This window comes from Nipponia nippon, unplaced genomic scaffold (assembly GCF_047370975.1).
Source record: "Nipponia nippon isolate SJK-2023a ecotype South Korea unplaced genomic scaffold, ASM4737097v1 scaffold_13, whole genome shotgun sequence".
Lineage (NCBI taxonomy): Eukaryota > Metazoa > Chordata > Aves > Pelecaniformes > Threskiornithidae > Nipponia > Nipponia nippon.
In genome coordinates, this window is record NW_028262324.1 from 9,692,400 (window position 1) to 9,706,128 (window position 13,729).

Here is a 13,729-nt window from a genome sequence, read left to right on the forward strand (position 1 = left end):
TTCTAAATACATTCTTGACCTTTTATTCCTCCCAGCAGGTAAGCAGTTGATTAAAAACCTTAGTAGCAAAACCAGACCAAAAAATAAGTGTCTCACACTTTCAGAAACAAGCATGTGCACTTGCGTGGCAGACTGACGTGCAGAACTACAATTTGCATTTCAACAGTGAATATGCAAATGACTAATGAGGAATTTGGGTTGGCAGGGAGAGCAAACTGCTGCCTGCGTAACCATGGCAAACGTGCAACAAATGCTGCGTGTCTGTCGAGCTGTATGCAATTTTGAGCAAACGGACTAGGCCGTGCAGACGATACTGCTGATTTTGAAACAGCGTAAGCAGAAGAGAAAAATCATGTTGACAAAGAGGACAGCTTAATGAAAGCTGCTTGGCACTTCCCACCTGAGGCAGCTTCAGCCATGTGCAACATTAACCTTTCTGTATCTGGATTAGGTTTTGCAGACGACTCTTCCTCACATATGCGTGTAGTTCAGCAAGTGAATGATATGAAAAATGCTGCTTTTGCTTCCACTCGAACCTAAAAACTCCACTAGTGAATTCTGGAGTGTTAGGGACACTTCATGAATTAAGCAAAACAGAGCTGCTGTTTTCCAAGATTTGAAGCCAAAGTGCCAGCAAGGAGCAACTGCCGGTTACAGAAACCCAACTGCAACTGGCTTTAGCCAAAGGAAAAAACCCCAACACATTAAAACTAGAATTTCAAATGCAATTCTGTACTGTGTCATACAATCCTTCACTCCCCCAAACCATGCTATAATCAGCACTGTGGATTAGGTACTTCAGTATTAAAAAACAAAACAAAGAAAACACACCAAAAAAACCCCCCAAAACCAAACCCCCCTCCCCCCCATAAAATAGAAATCAAGAATTTCTTAAAGGACAAAACTACCAGTTTTCAGAGGTGCTTCCTTGCACGTGCAATACCTGCTTTTTGTCAAGGTATGTATCTTCTCTGGATTCATAATGTGCAAATCCCGTAAATTATAGATTTATTCCAGTCAGATTCCCTTACTAGTGCTGAAACAAATTCACAGTATAAACTGTCAAGACTCTCCATGCTGTGAATGAATATATATATATAAAAAAAAAATAAAGTGCGATTCATTCTGTTCTGCAGAGTCATACAATGGTTCTGTACTTCAGCGTACCTTTACAGCAGATTTCATGAGAGAAAGAAGAGCCCCCCATTAAACACCGTCATCATTTCACGGCAGATGTTTCTGCTTTTCAATAGGCTGCATGAAATTTGCTGTGCTGTAAAATCTGAATGAAAGGTTCTTCATTCAGTCCAGTGTCTGACACCTATGGGTTTCCATCACTGCCTAGTAATATCAAGCACGGTAGATCTGCGGTTTTATACCTAAACATGTAGCACAAGACATGCCTGAAATCAGAAAGTTCATTCTTAGCTCTCCAGCTTTTGTGCAGGCAGACTCTTGATACTTAAATCCCCTTTTTTTTTAATGCTCTAGTGATAAACTCGTTGCACTCCTGCCCTGGGCTGCTATAGCAGCTCTTGCTCATCATCTTCAGATCCTGAGGGTCCTTGTCGTACCTCTTCATACCATTTGTTTGTGAGGGTTTTCATCTGTATGCGCCCGTGATGCAAGTCCTAAGGCAAAAGCAAACCAGAACAGTTTCTTAGCTGCAACACTACTTGTGTGTTAGAGCAACAGAGAAAGACTAGTTTAACATATTCCTTAGGAAATAATCCACTCCTGGTCTCTAAGCATGCAAAGCAATTCTGTTTCCTACAAGAAAATACTTATCAAGTGTTCAATCAGTAATTATTTCCATGGACGGTATTTTTGATGATAGGTATTTTACCTGTGTTTTCTACACAGTCCTGTTCTGTGGGTTTCAAAAATCCTATTGCTCTCTGGATGGCCTGGCTTTGAATCTCACTCCTCTCTGTGTTCCCAGGGACAGTGGGAAGCTTGTGGCCTGCTTTGGTGATTCACATACTTATTTTTCTAGCCCTTGGTTGCAATTTGGATGGGAGCCTGTGCTTTTGGCTACGAACTACGAATCAGATGCTTACTCTGGTTTCTTGATTCCTCTTTGGTTTTGAAAAAAATGCCTTTAGTTTTTGTGGGAAAGTGCTGAAAGCATTCTTTCGAAAAGAAAGGTACAAAACAAGAGGAAAAATAGTACTTTTGTGCAGGCTAGGAAAATGGAATGTGCACACTTTACACAAAAATGATCAACTCGACAGCAAAAATGCTTAATTCTATGGCAAACTGGAAAAACAGTGAGTTATACAGCCAAGGAGTCTCAGGTTTCTGAGGCGTGGAGTGAAAATGGCATAGTATTTACACCTCTTGGAGCCACTCAGTGTTAAGTTACATGTTCAGCCTGGTGTCATTTTGCATTTACAGCTTCAAAGTCTTGGTCTCCCAGTGAAGAAGTCTTAAAAGCAAAGGCTGCAATTCTGGTGCATATTTCCAAGATTAAAAGTGCACTCTGCAGAAAAATCACAACTCCAGAATTCACAGGACCATGTCCAGCAAAAGGCAGCAACTTTGTGTGATAGCACTTTAAAAACTCTGCATGAGTCGCATCAGCTTTTTCTAGCAACAGTAGTAACTAATAACTCCTGATACTCCTCATGGTTTTCTGCAAGATTAAAGACAAGTTCAATAAATCCATACGCCTTTTAAAGTTTAATTGTGGTAGCCCTGAGAGATGCTCATTTAATCCAACCTGCAGTTTTACAGTGCAGCTTTTCATTACAGCTGCTCTACATATGCACAAGTAATGTATTACAAGGCTCACTGTTCTGGTGTTGAAATTGCATGGCTACACTACGAGCCTTGAATGGTGCAGAGTGAAACGACAACCACCTCTACCAGAGTTTCTTTTCTTCAAGAAAACAAGACAGACTTACTTCTTGTGTGAGTCTTCTGGTGAAGAAAGGATTCAAATACTTGGCATCAAGCCACATAAACCCTTTGAGGTCCTGGCGCTTTATGTACTGGGCTTCATATTCCTCCTCTGTGAGCTCTGATAAATGTTCAGATTCTATGGTATTTCCCTACGAAAGATCACAAATATTGGAATAACCTGAGAAAAGTGGCAGTCATCCCTCCAGCTTGCTTCAGACCCCTGCTCTGTGCTCTCCCTTCTCACAACCAATTCCCATGCTGGAAATTATCACCCCCGCCTACCAGGGCTTATGGCTGTATGAATCTGTCCAGCTGTTGATTCCTAGAGCCACTTAGCTTCCCTTTTCGTGTTGAAAGGTAAAGGACCTCAAATATTCCATGTTTTGTATTGTTACTATTGCTGAGAACAGATTTCTAGTGTGCAGGTTTTCTCTTGTGAGCTGGACAATGCTTTTATCCAGCAAGCAACATTAATGTCATTGTCTCACTGAAAACAAGCCCTGTATCAGAACACGTCCTATCCCTGTGCTCTTCCTCTACACACCTCCCTACGGGGACAGAGTAAGGTAATTCTCAAGACTGCAAACTTTTTGAAACCTCATGCCAAGAGGAGCTGTTCATCAGATCCTACCCTGAGAGTACTGTTTGATGGTTTGGGGAAAAACGGGCAAATGCTCTGGGATACTTTAGGTACTTCAGCCTTTTCCACAGGAGGTTTCAGACTGGCTCTTAGTTTTCTTCAGTACTCTTGCTTAGCCAGAAATTGCTTTAAAATAAAACCCAGTCAGAAGGGTGCTGTTGTTACCACCTTCTCATGGCCTTTGCTATGACTTTTGAAATATTCCCATCTGCCTTTTATGATTAATTCATGACTCACACTGTACTAGCTACTTTCCCTCTGTATATGACTCAATCCTGTATCATCTCCTTTATGCTTTTGCAGGGGTTACTTTAATTTGTATGGATTAATTTATAATTAGATTAAGAGACTATTTCTCCTCCTTTTGTCCAAACAGTTATTTTGTGTAAACACTAACCAAGCTCTGTCTTTGGGATATTTTAAAATTATATTGCTTGGCTTTTTCCTACCACCTTGGCTTTTTCCATTGCTTTCGTTTTACTTTTTAGTAAAAAATAATGTACTAGTCATGGAAAATGTAAAAATTAAAAAAAACCCAAAACCAAAAAACAACCAGTGATCCCCGGAATAAAAAACCCAAACAAACCATCTTCTCTGTCTTGCTAAGATTAATGTCCTTCTTGTTCCTCTTGCGTGCTTTGGAGTCCTCAATGTCAATCAGTCTGATGAGGGGCATGGTTCCTCCTCCCAGCAGCAAAATCGTGAATAGCACTATGATGATCGTTGTTGTCCCAATGAGCTGCCGCTTCTCTATTGGCTCCAAGCCCAAATGGAGGCTGAGGGCATAGGGAATTGCACCACGTAAACCTTATCAGACAGAACAATAAATCAATGAAGACTGAACCAACAGCTACATTGGTCCACAGCACCCTGATAATTCAACAGGAATTCTCCATCTTTAAAAGATTTTTGCAATCCTATACCATGTCCATTTATCAGTCAATTGGTTACCACCCTAAAATGAATCTGAGCTCTTCAGATACTGTTGTTCAGTGAAGTTGCTAGACCTAGAAAGAAAAGTAAGGTTCTTTACAGAAAAGATCCCTTTAGTGGAGATCACCACTGCCTAGTCCTCTAGCACAAAGGGGAAAGGGAACATATCTATTGCACTTGGGTTTGAGAACAGTGCAAATGTTCAGTTGAGTTTTGCTCCGCTGATTAAAAACCAGTTCTTCCCAGAGCAGCCCACGCAATGAAAAAGATAAAGCATTTTTTCCAGTTCTCCATACTTTGAGCTTTAACTTACCACTAAACCACATGATAAACATCATTTTGGGCGTGATTTTGTGATCACGGAAAAAGTTGAGTAGGTAGGAAAGTGGGAATATATTCACTGCTCTACCAAACAGAACAAGTACCTGAAAAACAGAAATGAAAGCGAAAGACCATTTGATGTGTTACAATCACACAGGCCCCAGTTGCATCTGGGTTGTACAGGGTAAGGTGAATACGCTCTTTTCGCTCCCACGTCTTGCAAGTAGGTGTGCTGCTAAACTAACGTAAAGAAATCTCTAAGCATAGGCCAGTGTGAAATTTAGCTTTTTAAACATTTTGTCTGCTTAACTGAAATTAAACCAGACTTGTCAGTGACAGAGACCAGACACTACTTTACTTATAATACATAAATGAAACCCAAGAGGCATTCCAGGGAGACCAAGAATTACTTTGGGTAAAAGCTCTCCTCAGTTCAGTCAGTTTAGCTCCTTTAATCATTCCCTTGGCGCAGCAACTAAGAGGCAGTAAGATATTTCTGTTGCCTCCCCATGGACCAGCTCCTCAGAGAAAAAGGCCAGAAGCCAAACAAATAGCATGTAATCTGGTTCCTCAACACTTCCCTGGGTATGGTTGTAAAACATACCACACATTGAAGCAACATTTTGAGAGGGGGAGAAAAAAAAAGTACTATTGATTTAATGGCAAACAATTAACAAATACAGTAAAAACTTTAACTCAGAAAAGCAAAGGTTTTCAGAATGGCACTGCTTTTAAGCTCCACCACAAGCAGAACTTGGTAAGGTAAATATCCTAGAATTAGTCAGCAGGATCCTTGAAGAGCTGTGCTGTTTCCGTTTATGAATCACCCCAAAGTAACACAATTTGCATTATGCCTGTGAGGGCAATGCTACATAGAAGGAGGTGTCACACCTTAGATATATATTAGATGAGGAAGTTGGGTGTAATGCAGTGAGAGCAGTTCCCCATGCTGATATCGCTATCTGTAAATTGTAGATAACAATTCTTCCCTTGAACCACGGACTAAAATGCGCTAGTATACGTTGCTGTACGCGACTGGAAATGGATTCACATTTCCCTCTTTTGACTCTGCAAAAGAGAATGTGTCTATATGTCTATTCATAGAACACGTCTATTTCATGTCTATATTAAACAATTCTAATAGCAATAGATGTAGGTAACCCCCACGTGAAACATAATTCAAAGTGCCACTACGTAAAGTTACACTGAAATACAGAATGAAAGAAAAAGAATTAAGAATGGAGTCAAAGAATGAATTGGAGAAGGTTTGAGTAAGGATTTCCTCTGAAGAAGGTGAGCTCAGAGTGAAGAAGTGATGTACGGACTAAACAGGTTTATGTAAACAAACTGCAACGATATATGAGAGTGAAAGACTCAAAAGCTGTAGTCCTGGAGAGATGAAATGGAGCAGAGTTTGATACTGGTTTGCGCTGTAGCTTCTACAAACTGCCCATTCACACAAATCGTTCATATGAAGCTAAAGATACGTAAAAACTCAGGATTGTTTTCTGGTAAAATACATTCTGCAATAAAGTGGCACGTATAATAATCTCAACATCTTTTGAGATTTGTTTTCTTTTAATAAATCTAATAGTGTCAAAACAAGCAAGGTTCTTCTCCTTGTTTTTAATGATCTTATACAGAAGGGCTTCAAAATAACAGCAAACTGGAATTCCTTAGAGAAGACTGATGTATTTGTACACCAAATTGCTGAGAACAAGAATAATAATTTCATGCTATTAGTGAGAGTTAACTTCGTGCAATATATAAAAATGTAAAGTATTTTCATAAAAACCTATAAAACATAATAACTATTCTAAAATACTTTAACTGTAAGGTGTCTCCCCCCTCCCCAATACCAAAACCGCATCTAAACAAGTATGGAAGAAAGTAAATACCTACTATGCACCAGATGACAAAGGACATTTCAAACTTGTGAGGAAAACTAAAAATTGACAGGCCAAGAAATGCAAACACACATGTTTCTGAAAAAGAGAAATCACATTTAAATGAAAATTCTATAAAACCTTTTCTACTCCTATTATAAGTTACTACACATGGTACATAACATAGTATTTCCGGACTTTTGAATGCACAAAATAGGCACAAATGCCATCACGCGAAAGGCCAGATTCTTCCACTCTCGCTGTCAGTGGACAGCACCTTAGTCTCTGTGTGTAGGCTTTTTTCAGCTGTAAATTACTAATGAGTATGAACAAAGCTAGCAAAACTTTGTTCTAAAGGCTGAGGAATTTTTTACTTGAGGAATACAGGACAAACTGCAGAACACAAGCTACAGGAGCGACTACTAACGACTTCTGTAGCTTTGATTCAGATTCTATAAAAAGCTGAAACATCAGGCACAATCTCATCTATTGCAAGTTGAACACTATTATAAAGTATTCAATTCATTAAATTCTTGTAAATGGCAGCAGTTCATGACTGTCTTTGCAATAAAATACTGCACTGTATGATCTAACAACCTTTGTATATTCTAATGACCTCTAGAAGGGATGTTTGCAAATCTGAAATAGTACCACCACTGCACAATGACTACAGTAATCCAAACATTTTATTTCCACAGCACCAACCCGTTACCATCAGAGAATCACAGAGTCAAGATGTTTCGTCAGTTCACTGCTGTCGTAGCAAGGTAGGTTCCTTATCATAAAGGCAGTTAAAAACAGGACTGTTTTGGACAGACAGTAGCAATACCCGAGTTACTGCAGCATAAGACATTGTTTGGTCACGCTTTGGGTACTGGCTGCTTACATTTGCATGTTCAAAACCTGCTGCAAACGTGTGTGAAATTGCACAGTATCTTAAATAACTCCTTTACAGTGACTTGAATGAATACGTGCTTTTTTAGCATTTGTAACAGATTAAGACCAAACCCTGATGAGCTACTGGTGCTCAGGTAATGAGTGCTTAAGTTTAGTTTGCAGCAAGGCCACTCCCTGACCATGTTCCAAATGCATGTTCCTGCAAACAATACGGAACACATTCATGCCATCCCCTAAAAAACAGGGATATATTTGTAATACAGAAGCATGTCATTTCTTTGAAAGTTTGGCTTGTAAAAGGCAATGGAAAGGCTACAGGACTCTGAGCTGCTTGTATCACTACTTCCAAAAACTTTTTCACAATTTGTGAAGCTGTTGTTTTTGCAAGCAGCTTTTTATATCCAAAACCAGTTTAAAAAAATACCACTAAAAATCCATCTCCTAAAACTAAAAATAGACCAGAGAACTACAGGAGTCAGAGATCTCTATTCAGTTATCAGTCTTGTGGGAAATCTTAGCAGGAGCCTGCAGGATGGGAGAGAGAGATTTACTGTATGTTTTATCCAGTATGGCAGGAAAGGTGACTTTTGACTGCCTTCCAGCCTCCACTATTAGGAATTCTTCTCTTAAAGACATGTACCACTGACATAAAAATGGCTAGAAGAAAATTCACACCTCTGCCACTCCCATCAGTATCACCATTTCAGGCAAATAAAATTTTAAACTATTAATATTAGGTATTAATAGTAGGTAGCACCTACCACACATGAAAGCAACAGTTCTCAGTGTCTGCTGCATTAAAATCTGCGTAACCGGCGACAAGTTATGGTGTGTATAGTGAGACATCACGATGCCAGAGAAGAGGATTGCCATGATACCTGTAGATAAAAATGTGGCAGTCAACACAAGAATAGCTTGCACTCTGCAAATACCTGCGTTTATAGCCCTTACTAACGCAAAAGCTTACGAGGCAATAAGTGGGGTTTCTGTTACCATTGTTATTCATACTGGTCTCATTCCACTGGTCATATTAAATACTAGGCGGTGCAGTATAGGTCACTTGCAAGCTAGAATAAATCCTTGTTATGTGACGTTTTCCCATAAAAGTGAGGGAAAAAAAAGACAATTCTTGAGTGGTTTTCCTGCTTTTCACTCTCGTAACAGGTAGAGAGGCGAGATCAAAAGAAGAATAAAAACAATTTGAGAATAGCGGAGCTAGAGAACTGTATGATTCAGTTCTCCCAGAAAATGTGTCATTCTTTCCTACCTGCTGATCAGCCAGGCCCAATCACTCCACCAGAAGTAGAATGAGACCAAGAGGGCATGGGTGTGAATCCACTCCCATGTGTAGTATTGGTGCACCACATCTGATACCATAAAAGATTAAGAATGAATAGCACACACAGGTGTCCCCCCAATTTTCTATCAATCTGAGAATCAGAAAAGCTATTGAGACTTGAGAATTCAGGGCAAAAATTACCTTTGTAGGAATCATAGAATCGTTTAGGTTGGAAAAGACCTTTAAGATCATTGAGTCCAACCGTAAGGAAGGTACAGCCTGATATATAGGGCCTGCAAGGAATGCTACTGTGCAGAATGTCCCTTGCCTCCAGCAGAAAGGGTCACTAAACCATCTGCTGTAAGTTACTACAAAGATTAATCTCAGCTATCAGCTATGGGAAAAGCCACCAAATTTTCCATTACAGAGTTCTGTTGCCCTAATGACATGCACAGCTTGGACAGGGGTACAGCAACCGATATCACAGGCCAGAACAGCTACCTCAGATTTCATTATATTTCACAAATCTTTGATTTGTGTTAGGGATTTTTTTTTCCCATCTACCTTGCTTCCAAGCTCTTGGTTATTTACGGGAAGAATCTGAATTTCAACCTATTTTGCTAACTGCTTAAGACATATCACAGACGCTGTCAGTTGTTCACTGTTCATAGGGAGCTGGGTATCTTAAAGGAAGTTTTAAGCATTTCCACAGCTTCTGCCTAGACTTACACCTGCAAAGGATGTCATTTGCGATGATGATTAGGATTGTGGAAAAATTTAGCAGTCTACTTGAACAACAACTACAGTACTCCTTGTGAGGAAATAACTGACCAAAATTGACAATATAACCCCAAAGAAATCAATTGCAATGAAGATCTCGAGAGGCCAGGGTGACATGTGGGAGTATGCCTGCTTTGCCCAAAACAAGGGAAGCTTAAAAGACTGCAGGTATTTGGCTGGAGCTACGTGCCCAGGAGTGGCCCAGATGAACACAACTGGAAGGAGTAGAATAGCTGAGGTAGAGTCAAAAGAATCCTTTGTTTGAAACACAGAGGTGACCTGACTAAGGTCATTAAAAGTTTATATTTCTTGAGAAGTCGTTCTTGAAGGCACTTGAGCAAATTAGAGTGGTTGTCTTTACAAATAAAATGACAAAGAACCTCTGTCATCCTGAGAGTAACTAACTAGGAACCTTACTGTAAATTCATTTTCACTGGATACCAACATACAGATGTGTTGGTTATATAATGCAATGGCACTGCAATTCTGTAATATTTTATTATCATTTTATATTAATAAGCAATATAAATTAGAAATAGAAAAGGCCACATGCTGAGACCCTCCAGAATAATCTTCTAACAAGGCAAAACTTGTTTTTACAGCAATACAAATATTTTAACGTATCAAACTGCTTGCTCAGCTTTCATGTAATTTAATTTCCCTACATATCTGTTGGCCAACGCACACATACAGAGCAGTTCTGGATGCAAGCGGGCAGAATGGAATGTTTGCGTTAGGATTATGCATCTTGATTGTGTAACTGCCATGATTATAGGTCACGTCTTCATACACATAAAAAAATACAACTCCACTGACATCAGTGAAGGTATGCTGATATACACTGCTACAGTTCCATTCCAAAATATTCACATCAGCGCACATGTATGTTTTCAGAAAGTCTGATTTCATACCTGCAGCTCACTTACAAGAAATCTAGTCCTGCTACTACTCCTCACAAACTTGTAACATTCTTATATAGTCCAAGTTGGAGAGCAAATGTATCTTCTAACGCACTTAAACACAAAAAACAACCCAAGGAAAAAAAAAGAAAGAAAACCAAACCAAGCAGATTCCCTAGCTATTTGAATTATACTAACTGCTGCATCCCTTCCCACTTTCCTTTGAGAAATGAGACAGGCTGATTGCCTTAAAAAAACACTTAAATCAGCAAAGGTCAGAAGCATTGGGCATCCAGCAGAACTGGACCCTGTCTTTGTAGCCAATTCTACAGAATGATGGAAGAAGTTCACCTGTAAGCCTCTTCTCGTGGCCTTCAGCAAAACTTCTACCAAGTATTCAGAGATATATACAACACTCAGTGGTCTCAGCTGATTTCCCCAATGGCACTGAAGGACAGGCAGAAAAACAGCTACAGGGTAGTAGGCTGGACATTATCTGAGTTAGCTGATGTAGGCGAGACCTACAGCATGCAGCTGAAATTTTAGTTCTGTGTTAGGTAGAGGTAACTGGGAAGAATACTAATATTTATGTTGGCTAACTAATGCTTATGAAAACTGCAATTACCTTTTCTATACTTTTATAACATGAAGTAGAGATTAAGTGCTTTAAAGTAAGCCAAAGTTAAAAGTAAGAGCACAGGTTAAATGAGAAAACGTGTAAAAAAACCAGGGGCCCTCTTAGACACAAATAATATCTGCTCCCTAAGTTTATCAAAGAAACTTTCACATACTCATTTTGCTACTCACCTGAGAGTGAGATACCTTCTGCAAGTCCATAAGGAAGGTAAGCGAAGATAATCATCATCCCAAACTCTAGGGAGGGTGTCTTCCTTAAATCAATGTGCTTGAGCACGTACACATGAAAACGTTATGGAAAAAATAAATTAAAAAAACTCCAAAGAAAAATTTAAATCTGTGTCATTCCACTACAAAGCAATGATTAGGCTTAATGTAGTTATCTGTCACATAGCCAATAAAGTCTACACATTGGCCTTTGACTCAAGTATGGAAAGATTAATAATTTCTTCCGAGGAGTGTTATAGAAGCTATTGCTTGTAGAAGTCTACCAGAATAGACAGACCTAGAGACAGAAAAGATCTCCTACTGATGCACCTATACCATACTGATAACAACATGCCGAATCGTTTGGATCTAGAAGGGCCATTTCCCTACTTGTTCAGTCTTTAAAATCTCTGCTCCAAAACTATAGCAGAAAAACCGCAGAGGATCATTAAATAGTAAAGGCTTTTCTAAAAATAGGGGAGAGCTATGAAACATCAAATTAAAAGTAAAATAGCTCTCATTTATGTTTTAACAAAAATAACGTCCTTTTGAAACTCAAGATATTTAAAACTTACTTCACATTTGTAGTCATAAACGTGGACATTTGTCAAGGGCCGCAAGTTCTGCTTTGCATCTCACGTACGATTCTGCAGCACAGCTGCCAAGTACAAGTAAATTTTGTCTCAGACATCGTTATTTGCCACACTAAGCATGCAAGCAATCTCCTCTGTTCAGTCACTAGGCTTCTAGTTACTTTCAAATGGATACGATAGATTTGCAGTAATATTAACAGTGAGGAATATTCCTTCAATCACATCCTTGCCTTAATGCTTAAAATACTCCACCTACCATCTTTGTTAAAATTCAGAGGATTAGATGCCTGTGACATGGAAGTTCACATTTCTGCTGGGTCATGAACCAGCAACAACCTTCAACTATACTTATCTGCTGGCAACCAATAAGAGATGTCCTTTGCTGCATTGAAATTTTGCATGCATAGGGTAAATCCAATACTTTAAGGCACAAATAACTGTAATAGGGCAGGTAAGCTGCTTTTCTCTTTGTCTTAATATCATTTAGGTATCAGTGAAAGAGGTGTTGAACATCTGTCTCCCTCTTTTGTTGTGATGTATGGAATAATTTAAAAGTTCATAGAATCAGGCTAATGAACCAAGAGAGGAAATAGGTCTATATTTAATCACTCTATTCTTGTTATTTACAAACAAAGTGCCTAACTGTATGTCCCAGATGACACGAATAACTGTTGTACAAGCCTAGCACAAAAGATTACCTACAGTGAAGTCAGTGTTAACATTAAACAAGCTCTGAAAAGTAACAACGATGTCTGACTTACAACAAACATCCTTCCTAATCTCAGCAGAGAAGCTTCTGGGTTGTTTAGCAACCAATTCATGGAAGCGGAAGAGGCAAAATATAACTCAACGTAAATCCAAATAGAACCGTATTCAGCTGCCTGAATATGATACATAGGGACAAATGAGCTAGTCTGACTCAAAAGCCCTCGGGAAAAGCAGCTTTTTTTCTCTTTTTAATTAACTGTTTTATGTATGTAAAAAAGGAGCCATATGCTTGTAAAAATGGATCAGTATTGAAATGGAATTACCATATTTTATAACACTCCAATGCACATAATATAAGCTACTTAGAGCATTTCAGACCTTAATTATGTTCATAAAAATTTGATGAAACTTTTTAATACACACCTATGCACACTAACATAAAAACAAAATAAGCATGAGAAAATCCTCAGCCAACAAAATAACGTCTAATAAGAAATTTCCCCTAAGAAATGCTGGACAAGATGGGAAAGAAAAATACTATTAGAATGCTGAAGTTCACCAAGTTATACATGTGCATCACCAACATTAAAAAAGGATATTAATGCAGAAATAAGACCAGTAAGTGTGCCAAGCGCTGCAGAGCCAAAGAACATCTTAAGAAAGTATCCTAGTGCCTGTAGAAAGGTTTGCCATCCGCTTACATCTGACATATTTTCTCTTGTCAAACCTTCTGCTGTGCTAGATATAAGGAAAAAATAAATAAAAAGAAACGGTTATAAATTCTAAGCCTGGATCCAAAAATACCAAGCATCTTTTGAGAACAACAACAAAAAAGATTTCCATTTCTTTGTTGCTACCACTCTTAAAAGGCTTTTACTGTGATATATATATATAACAAGAGGAATGTCAAAAGATGTTAAATCAAGTCTTAGTGTAATCCCCAAAGGGAAACCTAATTCTGCTAAAAATCTGGAAATCCAGCATCGCTCTTGTGAAGAATCCCCAGAATGGCGTAAATAGGCTATGATAATGCCCAGTACTGCAAA

At 38.8% G+C, this 13,729-nt stretch overlaps 1 protein-coding gene across 1 annotated transcript in view; it reads right to left on the reverse strand.

Annotated features, from left to right (window-relative positions):
• Positions 1-13,729, reverse strand: part of SLC9A8 (solute carrier family 9 member A8) — a 32,835-nt gene continuing 19,106 nt past the window's right edge. Inside the window, exons 9-16 of the mRNA XM_087749673.1 lie at positions 13,283-13,421; positions 11,347-11,452; positions 8,343-8,459; positions 6,701-6,783; positions 4,791-4,902; positions 4,131-4,351; positions 2,907-3,053; positions 1-1,631 (exon numbers count right to left, since the gene is read on the reverse strand). Coding sequence (XP_087605799.1) covers positions 1,524-1,631; positions 2,907-3,053; positions 4,131-4,351; positions 4,791-4,902; positions 6,701-6,783; positions 8,343-8,459; positions 11,347-11,452; positions 13,283-13,421 — 1,033 coding nt within the window. The 3' untranslated portion in view covers positions 1-1,523. The remainder of the gene's footprint in view (positions 1,632-2,906; positions 3,054-4,130; positions 4,352-4,790; positions 4,903-6,700; positions 6,784-8,342; positions 8,460-11,346; positions 11,453-13,282; positions 13,422-13,729) is intronic.